General features: G+C 33.4%; 2 protein-coding genes across 3 annotated transcripts; one reads left to right on the top strand and one right to left on the bottom strand.

Moving 5' to 3' along the window:
* The first annotated feature begins 3,060 nt into the window (after nt 1-3,060).
* LOC102615453 (novel plant SNARE 13) lies at nt 3,061-7,435 on the top strand. Of its 2 annotated transcripts, XM_006488676.4 has the most exons (11): nt 3,061-3,276; nt 3,393-3,550; nt 4,044-4,136; nt 4,747-4,840; nt 5,592-5,629; nt 6,088-6,185; nt 6,318-6,397; nt 6,475-6,531; nt 6,613-6,705; nt 6,786-6,860; nt 6,942-7,435. In XM_006488676.4, exons 2-11 carry the CDS (start codon nt 3,474-3,476, stop codon nt 7,041-7,043), a joined length of 807 nt encoding a protein of 268 aa, XP_006488739.1. In that variant the 5' UTR covers nt 3,061-3,276; nt 3,393-3,473; the 3' UTR covers nt 7,044-7,435. The 2 variants fall into 2 exon arrangements, with proteins under 2 accessions (XP_006488739.1, XP_006488738.1); XM_006488675.4 differs by having other exon boundaries at nt 3,062-3,550.
* Nucleotides 7,165-12,474, bottom strand: LOC102615954 (probable sugar phosphate/phosphate translocator At3g17430). Its single transcript, XM_006488677.2, has 10 exons — nt 12,218-12,474; nt 11,615-11,902; nt 10,844-10,951; nt 10,550-10,581; nt 10,403-10,453; nt 9,934-9,995; nt 9,577-9,838; nt 8,666-8,931; nt 8,437-8,534; nt 7,165-8,263 (listed from the first exon to the last, which is right to left on the bottom strand). The coding sequence occupies exons 2-10, from the start codon at nt 11,705-11,707 to the stop codon at nt 8,093-8,095; spliced, it is 1,143 nt and encodes a 380-aa protein (XP_006488740.1). The 5' UTR covers nt 11,708-11,902; nt 12,218-12,474; the 3' UTR covers nt 7,165-8,092.
* Between the last annotated feature and the right edge of the window lie 4,924 nt (nt 12,475-17,398).

Genomic DNA, 17,398 nt, shown 5'->3' with positions numbered 1-17,398 from the left:
CGGGATTTCTGCTTTTTGGGTAACGTATTGGCTTGCTTTGCTTGATCCGGTTTTACCGTTAGTGCCAGAACCCTCCCAGATAGATATTTGACCGACTTGTCGTCTGACACTTATTCTTCTGCGGCACGGGACGCAATTGTCTTTTGCGTGGCTTGTGTGTGTGTGTCCCATTATGCTAAATAAAGGTGGCTTGTCGTCTGAAACTTCTTCATTCCACTAGAAAAAAAAAAAAAACTTACTTGATTCAGAAAGTTTAAAATGTTAAATAAAGGTGGTAGAGAAATTAAAAAATGCGTACTACTAGATAGATGACCTTTGGACAGCACGTCATCCATGCACCCCTTTTGTAAAATTTGAAACACACGCAATTATTTCCGAATGCACCAATCATTGATGGTGAGAAAAACAAAATTCACAATATTAATTCTGATTTCATTACAAAGTTCCACCGGCAACATCACCGACTCCCGTTGGAAATGAGTAATGATATGTTTACAAAGTTGGTATACAAATTTTACATTTCACATGATATGCCACGCGACGTGTTATTAATTCATTTGTGTTGTAATATTATCTTAGTGTTATAATAAAAATTCAATTAGAACCTACCATGTTATGATTATTGATTAGTAAAATATAAATTTGGACATAAATTTTGTATCCTAAACTTATAAGTATATCACTAATCGAAAATATAAAATTCACTTAATGAAAATATTTAAATTGTTAGATCAGATGATTTTAAAAAGAAAAAGGTAATGAAAATGAATCTTGACAAACTTGTTCGAAACGTGGGGAGTAGTAGAAAACTGAGGCTTTCACTTTGATAGAGTTTCAGATAGAATTATTGGTGACTAATGGAATAACTATATTTTGATTTGGATAATTTCCATATCTATCGCCTATGTCTTTGTTAGAAAATTGTAATTCTAAAAGTCGATTTGATGATGCGGAGTTGTCTTGGATTCTTTCGAAAAAGGACCCAAACTAAAAGCTGTGTTGAATTATAGCCATAGATTTACGGCATTTTCTAACCACAAGATTGGAATTAGAAAGTGTCACTATTCACCAACATCATGTGCCGGTACCCCCCCAGTACAAGGTACAATTTATTAGAGGTTCACATTGTGCGAGTGTTTTTTCTTTGAGAAATGAAAAGATACACTTGTTCTTTTTCTCATCCAAAGAAAAAAAGGGAAACAGTCTTTACAAATCGATGTGTTTGATGGCCTGAAAATGATATCCCCAGTTCCCATAAGGCCCTGCAATGAATCAAGCAATAGTCCCATAATATGTTACACAATATACAAATGCAATCAGTTATTCCGCGTTGGCTGCTTGAAGCCGTCTTTGGGCATTAGCCAGACGCTCCGAAGTTTTGGAAACTGCGTTTACTTTTTAGATTGGAGTGGAAATTCTGAGGAGTGAAAATCCTTGAATTAGGAGTGTGAAGTGAGAGTGGGAGTAGGGTGTTTACTTAAACTAAATGAAAGTATGAATTGTCAATTAGAATCCCAATTATTTGTTTACTTTGTCTTGGATTGGGAGTAAATTATTTTAAATTATAATTTTATCCTTATGTACAGAATTATAATTTGTAATTAAAAAATTAATAAAAAATATATTTGGAAAATAAAATAAATATTTTATTATATTTATAAATTAATAATAATTACTAATATTCTTAATTATGTAAATCATAATTTTTTATTAATTTTAATTTAAATTATGTGAATAAAAATTATTAATAATAGCAACACAAATAAAATATTATTATTGATAATACAGTTCAAAATTAATATTTTTTTATAATAAAATATTTATTATTATTAATTAAATAAATAATTAATAATTATTAAAATTAATGTTTAATATTATTAATTTAAATATAATATGTATTTATTTTTATTTTATTAAATTTAATAAAATAAATATGATATAATTATTATTTTTAATAAATATGATATTATTTATTTTATTAAATATTATTTATTTATTTTAATAAATATGATATTATTTATTTTTATTTTAATTATAAGGATAAAATGAGAAGAGAGGGGAGTGGATTCCCACTCCCACCTCCCCCATGGGAGTGGGAATCCCACTCCCCACTCCAAAATTAAGTGGGATTCATAAATTTCTACTCTCACTCCTCTTTTTTTTAAGGTAAGTAAACACTAGAATGGAAAGAATACACACTTCACACTCCTACTCCAATAAATAAACACTACCTAATTGCAGTTAATTGTAACTCGAGCACACTGGCCCTCACTCCCACTGTCACAATGTCAAAGAAACTATTTGTATTTGGCTAATCTAAAGACTAAAGGAAGGAAAATGGCTTAGGTGAGGTGAGGTCAATCAAAGGCCAGCTAGTCCACCTGTAAGCTAAAGTTTGTTAGCCACTCCACAAATTCCCTCGCTTTTGACAGCACATTCCACCCCTTTTTCTTTTTTTTTAATTTTTTTTTAAATTTCACAATATTAACCCTTCAATTATTTATAATTAACCCTGTCCAGATGTTTAATTCGCGAGATTTCGGTGAATATATGTCATCGTCAACTCGCGCCTGCGATCAAAATGTAATTTTATAAGATGGTCGTAAATTAGATTGACGTGTCGCGTTAAAAATAACTCAACACAATATATTAATAATATATGAAATGGTTAATTGTGCATAAATGGAGTGATGTGTCGTGAATTATATTATTAAAAAAATTTACCCAATAGAATCAATATAAATAGGTGATAAAACGAATTCAATTCAATCAATAATCCAATTACATAATTGTCTTAATGTTCGTAATGATATAGATAAGCATGAGTAGAAAAAAAGAAAAAAAAAAATGAGTGCCTTTAATCGATAAAGACTAAAGCCTAACGGGCGCATGCGCGGTCTTTGTCTTTAATCTGCTTTGCCTAGTGCCTACTCAATATACGATATCTCGCGCGCTTGTTAAAACGACCGCATCAATATCGCGGTATAAACCAACCAAAAACGGGTTGATTTTCATTTTTGAGCTTTTCTATTTCCCTGTAATTTCATTTTTTTCCTTTTTTTTTTTTTTTAAATTGCCTCCCATCCCAATTAAAAATTACTTAATTAAAAAATCGCTTTATCAACAAGAAATAATTTATTACCTGACATCGATTCTCTCTCTTTCTCTTCAAAACACGCGTCCGCTATTTTTAATTTTTTAACTTTTATTTTCCAAAATTCCTGAAGTTCTCTCGGCATCAGCCCAAAATTTCCCCCTTTTTGCTATATTTCAATGGTATTGATATCTACATTATTATTATTATTTGTTTTTTATTAAAAGGAAAGAGGAGTACTGTTCGGTGAGGGTTTTAATTAATTAATTAATTTTTTAAATTTCCTAAAAACTCCCAGCAACTGAGAGGATCGAAGCAATTTGAATGCCGTGGTGATAATTTAGTTGCCGGAGATTTTGATTGATTTTCCGGCGTAATTATGGCGACCGATTTGCAGATGAGCCCTCAGTTGGAGCAGATCCACGGCGAAATTCGCGATAATTTTCGAGCTCTCTCGTATGTGTTTTTTTTTTTTTAATCATTTCTCATTTGTTCCCCTTTCTCGGTTTCCCTTTTTTTTCACCTCTATTGAGCAATCATGGGTTTAAATTAGTTAACAAAGGACATTGAATTGAATAATTAGGGTTTACAGACACCATTAGCTTTTGGCTTTCAATTGCAAATTAAGTGCATTTAATTGATGTGAGTTATGGCCATCTTCTGTTCTGAATTAAAAGAAAAAAAAAAGTGTTTTTCCCTGAAAATGAGCTAGATTACAAAAATTACTGGCAATCTGTGATTATAATATTGGTGAGACGTATCAAGCAAGAAGCAAAGTTAAGCTTAGAGAGTTTCATTATTATAATTAGATTTTGGGTATTCTTCAAGTTGAGAGATCTAAAGATAGCTCTCAATATGTAAATTCCGTTTCTTCAATTGCTATTTTGGTTCATTAATAAAATGTATATTAGTATTATGGTTTCCATTTGTTTGTATCTCTTTGTATCAGAAATGGCTTCCAGAAGCTGGATAAGATCAAAGATTCCAACCGACAAACTAAGCAGCTGGAAGAACTCACTGGGAGGATGAGGGAGTGTAAAAGGTTTGCTGTTTCTATTATATGTTCTCACATTTGTTTACATGTCAACCGTGACTGTTTTCTTTATCCTACTGTCCGCCTCTTTTAGCTGCTGGACTAATGTAACTCAAAAGAGGAAAAAGATATGAGTATACAATGTTGCCTCATTAAACACTTTGGTGTGCACAAATACATTATGAATTTTGCTCCCAAAAGTCATTATCTAGGCGCATTAGATGGATCTTGGGTTCTAGAAACTCAACTGCTGATCAAGGAAGATATGTTGGCTAGTGCATTTGAGATTCAGCTTTTTGGAAAAAAAAAATATAGAAATTTTCTTCAGATTTACTGATTTAGTTCAATCACTATATAGTCTTGATTCAAAATTTAGAGTTTATGTAGTCTTGATTGAAATTTTAGTATTTCACCAAGAAAAGGTGGATCTTTGCAGAGTTAAAGAGTAGAAGTTTGATGCTGTGTCTTGCAATAATCACTTGTGGACTAATTGTTACCTGCCTGAAAGGAAATAATAGAAAATTGAAATAAAGTAACATGAGTTTTCTTATTGAAATTTATCATTTTCTTGCATTTGTGGGATTTGTCTGCTATACTTATGTAAAGTTAAATGTTTCAGATTAATTAAAGAGATGGATCGTGAAATTAAAGATGAAGAAGCCCGAAATCCTCCGGAAGTCAATAAGCAACTCAATGACGAGAAGCAATCTATGGTCAGTTCCTTGAAACTTTGGTTTTCTCTCCTCAGAGCACGAATGTAGAAATTCTATGTTAGGTCTAGTTGTATTTCCTTTTTGTTTGTAACAGCAAATAGAACCATATTTTTAATAGTTATCTCAATGGAAATTGATGCTGAAACAAAATATAAAATTTGTTTGTTCCTCATACTGACCTGTAGAGGTCTCACTTTATCATTAATCTGGACAATCCAACTATTGGAGCAGATTTCGATCATCCTAAAAGAGCTTTTCGAATATCTTAAACTGTATCCTGGTTTTTTTTTTTTTTAACCTCCCGAAGCTTAATGGTGATCACTGCAGCCAAAGAGCAATTACCATTGAACTTGGTTCTCAATCTTGGTTGTCAAAATGTAGCTACTGTAGGATGGGTTAGCAGATGTAGGACTGATTGTCCCAAAAAATAATATAGGTATAGCTGCTGTAAGACAGATTGCCCCACAAAACCAATTGAGATAGAAATGGGGAAACTACAAAAAATTAAGGTAGCATCTATTCCTGTCAAAGATCATCTACTAGGTTTGGAATGATATTGAGTGTCCACTGACTTAAAGATTACTGTTTTGTGCCCACTCATGTTTAAGAAGGGAAGAAGTATAACACCTTCGTACTGTGGCACAGAGGATTTTTATCTCTCTTTGTAATTCTCTTGTCAGGATATTTATCATTTTTTTCCAGTATATATATTTGTGACATCTGCTTTTAATGGTTTTTGTCATCATTGCAGATAAAAGAGTTGAACTCTTATGTTGCATTGAGGAAAACGTAAGTACAACCGTTTGCTTTCTTCAGGATCATGAGTTTAGAGTTTGTGCAGTCTGTATTAAAACTGTTGTCCAATCATCAACGGAAGTTGGTTCATAAAAACTACAAGTATAAATGAGTTATTGGGAAAAATTCTGTTCGTATATCTTATGGGTGCTCTTGGCCTTCATGAATACTAATCCAAACAATTGATCGGATTCGCATTATAGAAACCAAATTTGAACTGCCAGTAAAATAAAACAGAACCAATCCAAATTGGAGAGTTCATTTAAGTGTAAGAGTTTGAGAAATAATGTTTGGGTATATGAATAACCTTGGCAAAGTACAAAGACTCCAATTTGATCAATAGGATTTAGACATAGAGGGAAGAGAGCAGTGTGTTGGTATGTTATGTGGTTCCATAACAGTGATCTGTAGGAGGACAATAGGTTTTCTCACCCTATCTGGTTTGCTTGCAGGTATATGAATAGCCTTGGTAATAAGAAGGTTGAACTCTTTGATATGGGAGCGGGAGTCAGTGAACCTACAGCTGATGAAAATGTTCAAGTGGCATCATGTGAGTTTGATTTCTAAAATTGCTTGCTTGTGATATAAAATTGCTGAGGTACAAAAAATGGATATGTAGGAATATATTGTTATTTGCCTTCTTTACTGGCATGTTCCCTTATTGATGTGTCTTGCCATGTAGCCATGTCAAATCAAGAACTAATTGATGCTGGGAAGAAGACAATGGATGAGACTGATCAGGCTATTAAACGTTCTCAAATGGTAAACGGCTAATGGACATGCTTTTGATCAATTTTTTTTCCTTTTTTGTTGTCTGAAATTTGAGAGTGATGTTATAGGTTGTTGAACAAACAATTGAAGTGGGAACCCAAACTGCCACCACATTAAAGGGTCAAGTAAGTATGATTCACTAATCATCTGAGTAATCTGTCCTCTCATCATTGTAGCCTTCTATATACTGATTGAGAATTGTGCAGACTGATCAAATGGGCCGTATTGTTAATGAGCTAGATACAATTCAGTTCTCAATTAAGAAGGCCTCCCAGCTCGTGAAGGAGATTGGAAGACAGGTTAGTTGGCTGTTTTCTGCCTGAAGCCAACTTCCTTTTCATCCGTTACCGTAAACTAAAGTCTTTCCCTTTCTCCTCAGGTGGCTACAGATAAATGCATAATGCTATTCCTATTTCTTATCGTCTGTGGTGTAATAGCCATCATAGTAGTGAAGGTATTGACTCACATTAAATCACAACATAATTTCCGACAATGGCAATTTAACATTTTTTGCTTACTGTCTATGAATTTTCAGGTTGTCAACCCCAACAACAAAGACATCAGGGACATCCCAGGATTGGCACCTCCAGCTCCGGCAAGGAGGCTGTTATCTCTGCAAGCACCAGAACATTTCTGAGTAGATTCATCATTTCTTGCTGGGAAGAAGTCATCGCCATCCAGATTTGATGATTCGGATTCTTGTGGATGGCTGGAAAGGGTGGGAAGACTACTTCTGAGTTCTGATTGTGGGTGTTGACTTGTCTTTTTTTTTTTTTTTTTGGTTTCTTTTCATTTTGATATATTCTTGCCAGAGATGTGCATATCGGTTTGTGATTTCTCTCTGTAAATCATATACAAGCAATTTTTTTTTTTTTAATTTAGCGTTGTTTCAAATTCTATGTTGTGGCTTTATGTAGACTTTCGAAGACTCGTTCCGGTTAGGAGGACAATAATAGACGCTCGGCTGTGTAATTTTAGATCCATCATTATGCAACCTATCGAACAATGTGTGCTCATTCTATGTGATCAGGAATGCTGCGCATTCTCAAGTGACTTTAAAGATTCTACCCTCTCTTCATCTGAGAATCCGAGCTCTTTCACGTTTTTAAAGATATGGCATCATGTGTACGCATAATAGGTCTAAATTTGTTCTTTTATGACTGGCTCTCTCCATTCATGTAACCATTATTTATGATACGATGAATCGACATGCAAAACGCAAGTACTGGTTTATCTGAATATCAATTCAATTAATACAATAGCTGAACTGAATATTGTGTGTGAGTACAAAAGGTCTGCTGCAAACAACTATACTAATTAACAAAGTCAAACTCTACTTAAATTGTAATTCTTTCCCAGAAAGAGGGAAAAAATAAAATAAAAGAAAATGCCCCAAAATCAACAGCCTTGATTATATAAATGAGCCCTCACCACCCAATTATGGGTTCTAAGCTATTACTTACCCTAAGCAGGAAAACCATGCATGCCCATGTTAATGTTGTATAACCAAAAGAAATAACTGATGAGCTGCCATTGGCCTTAAACCTGAAGATCCATTCACTAATAAAGAATATTCTCCCTTGCAATAGGAGGCTGATGTGTGCACTAGAGCTTCGGCTTCATCTGTCTGTTACTTGTCTTCTCCGATAAATCTTTAACATGAATTTTATATACTTGGCTCACAGATTATACACCATGGTTGCTGACCTGAGTACGGCCAATGTGAGATAACCTTGATGATGCAATCAGAGGTGCTTCTTCATCGATCTGTGGTTCGGAGTTGATATTCCCTCCATTGTTGTCGCTGCTGTTATTAGGATTGAATATATCTGATGATTTCTTCTCCAACTTCCAGTCCTGAAAAAATGGAATAGGAAATGCATTAGAAGAACAAACAAAATGATCAATTAACAGCATACACTTTATAAAACAAATGAATAAATAAAACCCCAACAACTACTCAACTATTTTCAGATAGGGAAAAGAAGATCTCGTGTATGACAATATGAAGGATTACCAATAATACTGACCTTCGCAATTCTATCAGGGATACTTTCAACAGGTAGTTGAGATGATGCACGGACATCCTTAACCTTTATGTAGTTGTACATGACAACACCACATAATGCTGCACAACAAAACTGATTACTTAGTCAAAAGCATTTTTGAAAAGAATGACATATGATAGCATAATTTTTTAAAAGAATAACATATGATAGCATCGTGAAACTAGCACATGTTATCTAAAACAATGAGTACCAATTGCATAGCCAATTATGTTCAGCCCAGTTATTGTAGACTCTGGAAATATAACAGTTGAAAGGGCTATGAGTATCCAGTCTTTTAGAACACCAGCAACTCTTATAGTGACGGCTCCAGTTCTTCCAATCACTAAGAATATGGAGAAGTTCAAGGCCAAAGCACAGAGAGCATTGGAGAAGAAGATCCAGAAATTGAACTGAATCTGTGAAACTTCCATCATAGGCTTCTCCAACAAGTACCAAGGCACAAATAGAAACACAAAACTGCACAAACAAGAATCACATAAATGTCAATCCTTATTCCTAACCAATCAAAGGAAACACAACTGTTGCAACAGGGTATTTTACGCAACTACATCCTTATAAAAAGAAAAACTATTGGGGTAATAGAGCAGTCAAGCATAATATCATTAAGTAACAGGAAGAAAAGATTGCAAACTCGAAAAGATCCTGTAAATAAATCAACGGAACATCTAATCACATTGATGCATTTCACTTTTTTTGAGGAAAAATGTTGAGTAGAATGTATTTACAAATAGAGATTTACAAACGGTTAACATGTTGTCCATTAGCCCCAAAAGCTCCCCAAGAATTTGCAAATAGGAGAGCATCTCAAAAAAGAAAGTTTCTATCTTGAGGTATCTACATCTTAAATAAAAGCAAAAACCTTCCCAAAAGACAAAATCGATCCAAAACTCCTTCCCAATTTCAAAGTATGAAAAAAAAAAAATAGTTTCTTGAGATTCTTTGAAACCACATTAACACTCACTTTCTTCACCAAATTTACACATATCTTTTTTTTTTTTTTTTTGGGAAAAACTTTATACATATCTTGCAAAATAGACAAAACTATATTTTAATATGTAAGAGGAAAAAAGGAGTATTCTAAAGGCATCAACAGGACAATACCTGCATGGAGCTATGTAATACAAGCTGGTAATAGGATTTAGAGTCAAGCCTTTCTTTTGCAGAAGGACTTGCGTTAAGACCAGCCTAAGAGCTTCTGCAACGATGCCAGTAACCTGGTAGAGCGTGCCGACTATATTAAAATGAATTTCCCCATATGAGGAAATGACGACTCCAACACTGACCAGCACCATGTTCAAGAACACATCCAATCTTGCTTTATCAGTGCCACATAAAACTGCCATGAAAAATGTTGCCACTGGCACTGCAACATCAAAGCACTACTATAAGCACCCATTTATCAGCAGTAAAGAAGATATAGTAAAAATGAACAATATATAAGCACTTCTATTCACGTACTTAGAGCTTTGAGCATCTGGATGAAGGCTACCGATATGTGCAAGTAAGCAGTGTTACCAAACCTATGAAAGTACAAATAGTCAGAAGAAATTGTTCTTAGTATTTATTTACACCATATACAATTGACAACTATTAAACAGACATTGTACTGAAAAATAATGACAAAAAACTTATTAATGAATTTTCGAGTAGATTGACAAAGGAATTTATGCAGCTCGTAAATCATTAATACTTGCTGCATATATATTGTTCGGTGTCCTTAAACTGATAAAAATTATATGCATATATGAAGTAAACTCGGTCATTCCTCATAAGAATTAAACTACTAAGAAAAAATTTAAGTTTGTTCATCTACAATAACGAACAAGGTTAGAAACACACAAGATACCCATAATGCCATGCCTCCCAATGGATAAAAACTCCAAACATTAGAAAAGAATGCCAGTTTCACCCAATTGAAAGCACTCACCAAAGACTTGATGCAAAGAAGGCACTTATTGGTACTACACAGGTTGCATATCTGCCGTGTCAAGCACAATATTTCAGGAGATTGAAGTAGGAAAATGAAGAATCAGACAAGTCATATTAACTCTTGGAAACAGATTAGTTCACTTACATTTCAAATGTCATCTTAACAGGAGATACAACCTGCACATTCAGATGAGAAAAACAGAAATTAAAACAAGAATTTTAATGAAAAAAAGTATAGAAATTGAGTAATAGAGGATTATAGGGAATGATCACTGATTTTTTTATTCTAGAATAAGGAAATCATCAGTAGTCAGAAAAGGAAACAAGAGGAATGAAACAAACAGAAAAAGTTGAAATTTATGCACGCCTGCAGAATTGAATGATGGCCATCGAAGAATATCCTGGAGTAATAGAGCCAAAAGTTTTTGGAAAGTCTCACCTTGAATACACGAACAAGGAAAAATGCTACAACTCCAGAAAATCCCATATGAATCATCGTAAGCGTTATGGGAAATGGAAAATTGAAGTATTTTGGAGAAAGAACCCACTGCAGAAGTTCAGAGTCATATTCAATAATTAGATCACTTAAAATTTGAAGTGAGACAAAATAACTCAGGTTTCACACTTAACTGCATGGACTGTCATACTACAGAAGGGAAAAAGAAAAAAGTCCTTATAAATGATACTGTTCATAGCAAGAAACAAAAAAATGGCATCACACTTTTAAGAGAGAGACAAAAGTGGCTTGTGCATACTAGTTCACAGCTAATGCAGACAAAAATGCAAGGTCTAATAGAAATTAGGCAATCAGCAAGCACAGCAGACATAACCTATGAATATCTACAATCTAGCAGCACACATGATGACATGAAGATCTTCAGCATTGACTGTGGCAAAGAAATAATTGACAAGTAGGTTCATAGTAGTTACAGGACTCCCTCTAATTCCTATGGAGGATTAATGCATGTAGATCAACAAAAACAACAAGAAGAAGAGATTGAGTATGCTTAAGCATGGCAAGACACACAACATTGTGTTCTCATAATTCATATGGGAACCTATGGATGAATGTCAGAACATTTTCAGTAAATCAGACCACAAAAGTCTAAAGCAGTAAATACTCATAATGTCCTTTTTTAAATAAAAAAAATTAAGAAACCACACTCATTTAGTATCATCAAGTTAAAGATAAGCAAGGAGTAGGCATTACCTTGTTGTACAGTATAACTCCAGATGAAAGTAGGATGTAGATCAACAAGTACAAATAAGTCAAAACAAGAGGCTTGTTTATCATCATTTTCATCGCTCTTTTTCTCTTGCACCAAAAGAAAACGAGAAAATGAAACCCTCACTTTAAAACCTCTTAATCCACTGGCAGCTACAGCATCTTGGTTCTCAGACTAAACCATCAATATCCAGCAAACAAATTCATCTCCTCAACCATTACCAATTTATCATAAGGCTAAAACGTTGTTGGGAGTCTCTAATCGATTTAGACCTGAAACAACTCAATACACAAAAGGAAAGAACAACATCACTATAAGTAAGTTAAAAAGACAGCAATGCCAGCAAATCCCATCGACAAAACGTAAAAAAGGACACGACCCATGTGATTTTTTTGGCTCAAAATAGACAAATTTGCATCTAGGTCAAACATTTTCTGAACAATTAATATTTCCCAACATAGTACCAAGTCAAAAGAAGGGCAAAAAGAAAAAAAAAATCAAATTTTGATCTAAAGCAATGCGGAGCGGGATCCGATCTGAGTTAAAAACAAAAAAAAATGAAATAACTTAAAAGCAAATCTGGTTACCCTTTTGAAAACCCAAGTGCATAGATCCAAAGTCGGAACTCAACGATCAATAATAACCAAATAAATGAATTTTCACAGAGTCGAGACTCAAAAACAGAGTAGTGAGCAGTAATAAATGCCTTGTTAGTATCTATGAAGACGAGTGAGAAAATGAAAACCAAAGGCTGAGGCTCTGACGTTCAGTGTGTCTGAAGAAGAAGAAGAAGAAGAAGAAGAAGCACTGAAGCAACGAATTAAATGAACACAAGGCCGTACCATGTGAGCTACGGTACACATTCACACACCCAAACAAAATAAAATCCAACACCGCCAACAACAACTCACCCATGTTTCCAATTTTTTTATTACAATATTTTCAATTTTCTTATTAGCTTATATACATACATACATACATACATACATACATATACATGACACGTGCATGATATATCATCTTCAATTGGTGTGGAGGAAGTGAAAAATGGGCCCTTCATTTGCATCAACGGTTGTGATTTGATTTTGTCAAATATTAAAAGAGAAATAATTTATTTTTCCTTTAATAATTTGTATTGGCCATATTTTTATGTTACTATATTTGCATTTTCGTACAAAATAACGAAATTACTTTCTTCAATATGTCGAAAAGTAAAAATTAACGACGTGATACGCGGTACCTCTTTAATAACGCATCCATCAACTACCCCCCTTTTTTTTTCTTTTTTTTTTTTAAACTATTATGACCATTTTATTTATAAAATCAATAGCAGTTGTTAATATTTTTTTATAAATATCAATCGTCTGTCATTTTACCTTTTTAGGTAGCTGTTGACTTTTAATGTCGTCAGCATCATTATAACTACCGAATAGAATAACGTAAATAACTTAGAGACGACTGACGACTGTTAAATTATTTTAAAAATACAAAGAGTTGTTGTATCCTAATTTATAAATCCGTAATATCATCTTAATTTTTTAAACGTACACATTGCATGAATATAAACGAAATAATCATCTTCCCTCCAATCCCATGAGAATAAATAATGATCCAACCTCAAGCTCCTTGTATTGATCTACCAAGTGTACGTACAACTTTCTTTTTCTTTCTCACTTTTTTTTTTAAAAAAAAAAATACTGAGCATTGAAAGTATTTTCAACTGCACCAGTTGATAAATTGCGGGTGCAATGAGAAATGATAATCTGTAACTAATGCTCTTCGTGCCTTCATGGCTACTTGGCCCAATTTGAGATTCTGGAGGCAATACCTCATGCCCAGGAAAGATGTTCTGGGCTTTCATCTTTGGCCCATTTTGTCTGACAAGCTAAGCTACAACGATTTTGTTTTAAAGTATTACACACCACAATGGCTTGAATTAGAACAGTTTCAAAGATGTCCTCAAATGAAATAAAATAAAACGAATGATGTAATCAAATAAATTAATAACGAAAATGTCAAAGGGTGGATTTTGTCAGTAGACATATATAGAATGTATCTAAAATCGCAGCTAAATATGTGGAACACGCATGAAAATGAAGAAACAATAACGAGTTTGAAAATAGGATTAACAATTTAGGGTTTGGACCACAACTCATTGTCGCGTTGGTTGCATTATATTTACATTTTACACAGTCATGCAATGCAATCGTGGACCTTTTCTAGTTTAAGAAGATAAAATGAAGGTTACAAATCTTTATTTGTAGACAAGTTTTTGGTTTATTTATTTCTAGCTAATTCGATTCATATCCTTTATTTATCTCTTTTGTTGACAATCTTCAAAAGCTTTTCCTCTTCATGACATTTGATGTTGATCGACCTTTAGTCTCATCCATATATATCTTCATTTCTTTGTTTGTTTTTAATTATTATTATTATTATCATGAATATTTTTGAATCACAAGTTCTTTGTTCATACGTATGGTCGCATCACTATGAGGGAGGTAGCCACTGACTTTTTTTTAAACCATCAGTAATGTGATTGTTATGTACATCGAGGGCACACCAGTTGTCATATAATTGTATTAATACTTTTAAATTTATAACATCATTTATGTGATTGTATGTAATGTCAGTAGCTACTGACTTCTTATCATCAATAGCTGCTGACCTTTTACATAATTATTAATTTGATCATATGTGATCGTATATAAAACATCAACAAAGCTAACACACAATTCTCGTATAGCTAGCCAGCTTTGGTTTTCATCTTACAGGACAAAATGTATAAATTAACTGCACACACATTCATTACAAATTAACCCAAAACTTATAATGTAAAGAGTAAGAAAAATGGATCTCTTTTCTTTTAAAAGAAGGATGAAGATGAGAAATCATTTCCCCCGTTAATATTAAACGTGTTTTTTTAAATTGTTCGCGTCCAGTTCTATTGTTTATCTCATTTCTTTAGTTCTTATTAATTTTCAAAGACTTGTCTTTCATATCAATTATCATACTACTTTTATATAGTTATTGACTTTTTATACCACTCTTAATTTGATTTTTGTTTTTGTTTTCTGTAGCATCAATTATTATTGACTTTTTATACTGAAGTTAATATGTGATCGATCGTTATTTGACAATAACACGTCGAATGATTTTGAGATGTGATATGGACTTCCATGTTTGGCTGGCCCTTGTTGCAGGAGAAAAGAAGTATAAATTATTTATATATTTGTTTTGTGTGAATTGTCATCACAGAGAACTAAGCTAGTGTACATGTAGGATATTTCCAGGAAATCACAACCAAAAAGGCATACAGTTCGATACATGAAAAATGAGGAAACAATACCGATGAGTTTGAATATATATATATATATATATAGAGAGAGAGAGAGATTTAGGGTTTGGACCGCCAAATCCAATAGCTTCCTTTTACATGTAGGATCAAAATGAGAGCTAGCTGGCTCACCTAATCATTATATCTTAAATGGTCATAATATTGCATTTATGTATTGTCTTATAACGCAATTCTTTGCCAACTCATGTTCAAGATTTTTTCAACACAAATCAAGCTCTAAAACTGATTAGGATGTAAAGTAAAAGAGATGGTTTGAATTCGTTTAAGAGGATTAGATAGGGCGAAGACATATTGTTCATTAATTATTCAAGAGAGACAATTTTTTCCTTCTTCATTTTTTTTTTCTTTTGGCCCATTAATTCTTTCAGCAATCTTCAGATTTTTTTTCCTTTGCATTGTATAATTTGATATTGGTTGAGTTGTAGAAAATAATAATTGACCTTATAAATGATTGAAATTAAAGTACTATTAAATTCCTCATATACTTCAAATATATTCTTAGACATGTACAATTAATGCATGCATATTGAAGTTTCAACCATGAACGTACACTAGCTAATAGCCGTTCTTATCGGCGCCGGGTAAATATTATTCATAAATCCAGCCAAGACGAGGAAGAAGTTGAAGATGAGCTGTGAGTTAGGAGACCAGTGGCTGCTTTGTGGGAGCCTCAACTTGCCTAACCCCTAACATGCATGGAAGATTCCGATATTAACTCTTTTTTTTTTTTTTTAATGTTATTCTATCGTTTTGTGTTTATATTATACATGATCAAATCGATCCTGATGGCAAGAACTCCAATCATATTGTTTGTGTCTTTGAAATCAATGAGAACAAGAAACAAGGCAGCTGGCTAGGGTTTAATTTAACAAACCCCTAATCCTCATATAATTCGTAAACTTGGGCCCCATTTTTTAACATTTGCCCTAAAGATATTGGGACAACATTCAGGATACGAACAGCGAACGACATATGAAAGGCAGGTGAGGAACCTAAATGAGACTACCGTGAGTACCGTCTTGTTTTAATTGGCATATTATACTTCTGAACCAAATTCAAGGCTGAAGTTGACTCATGTTCCTTTAATTAATATATACAGCACCAAAATCATTTTATCCTATTCTTAAATAGATGTGCTTGGTAAATGATTCTATAAGAAGAATACATGTGTCCACATATTTGCGAAACAATTTGAATACCAGACCATGGTTTTTTTCAGTAATTTGAGTTGTAATTTTAAAATGGGGAATAATGTATGGAGCACGCTTACTCATAAATCGAAGTTGTCAAATTTGTTGCGTGCCCGAAACTACGTTAAAGTAAAATTCTTTATTAAAGTGTCAATTCTTAATGATCAAATGGGCAGCATCCTACAATTTGATTTTGTGTTTTGGCAGCATATATATAGCAACTGCTTTGTAAAAACAGCAACATATATCGATATATTAGCAGAAGATCATTTTGTGCATCTATAAATATATACAATCGCGCGCTTGCTTGCTTGCTTGCTTGCGTGTGTGTGTATATATATATATATATATATATATATATTTATCATCTGTCGGTGTCTGCACCGCTGAACAATTGATATATATATATATGTATTGACGAGTACTTGAAGAGGTGCAATGCTGATGCTGCTTCTGCTGCGCTAACATGCATGTGTCGTAAATCTGAAGTTTTTCGAACAAAACCCTCCTTGGATTCGATGTAATTATACCATACTTACATTAATTATAATCTCCACTTTGAACTCACTTTTAAGCTTAAAAGTAGCATTTAGACAGCCTATTTTGTTCAGTTTTTTCTTTCTGGTGGGGGCCTGTTGTATAGATGTTCCAGATAAGTATTGAAGTGACTGTAAAGCAATTGCCAGAGTTATTTAAGACAACTATAAAGCACCATTTAATTAAAAAGTTAGGTCATTATCAAGACCCCCCCCCAAAAAAAAAAAAAAAAAAACTAAATAACACACATTCTTTGACCGAATCATCAAAATACAATTGTAATAACAGAAAGAGAACTTTGGCTAGTTTCGTGATCTCTCGGTGATCATATTTCTTAAACTTGTAGACATAATGACATGTGCCATCTTTTATGTGGTGCGTAGATTATACACACACACACATGGCTTGTAACGGAGAAATGTCTTATTATTGACAATAATAATATTGATGATGATGATGATGGTGCTGGTGGGCTTCATCTATAATGGAGTCTTCTGACTATTGATCCGCAGTTTGAAATGTGAAGCAATCTGACATGTAGGCTCTGGTTTGCAGGAAGTTGAGGCTGCAATGGACCCATATCAGCTGCTAAGTTTTGAAAAAAAAAATTATAAAAAAAAAAGGTAGAACAAGATTGCTCTAAATATACATCATTGTATAACCAGTCCCTCAAGCTACGTTCT

Source organism: Citrus sinensis, chromosome 1 (genome assembly GCF_022201045.2).
Source record: "Citrus sinensis cultivar Valencia sweet orange chromosome 1, DVS_A1.0, whole genome shotgun sequence".
In the NCBI taxonomy this organism is placed as follows: Eukaryota; Viridiplantae; Streptophyta; class Magnoliopsida; order Sapindales; family Rutaceae; genus Citrus; species Citrus sinensis.
This window is presented reverse-complemented; position numbering and strand designations above follow the sequence as displayed.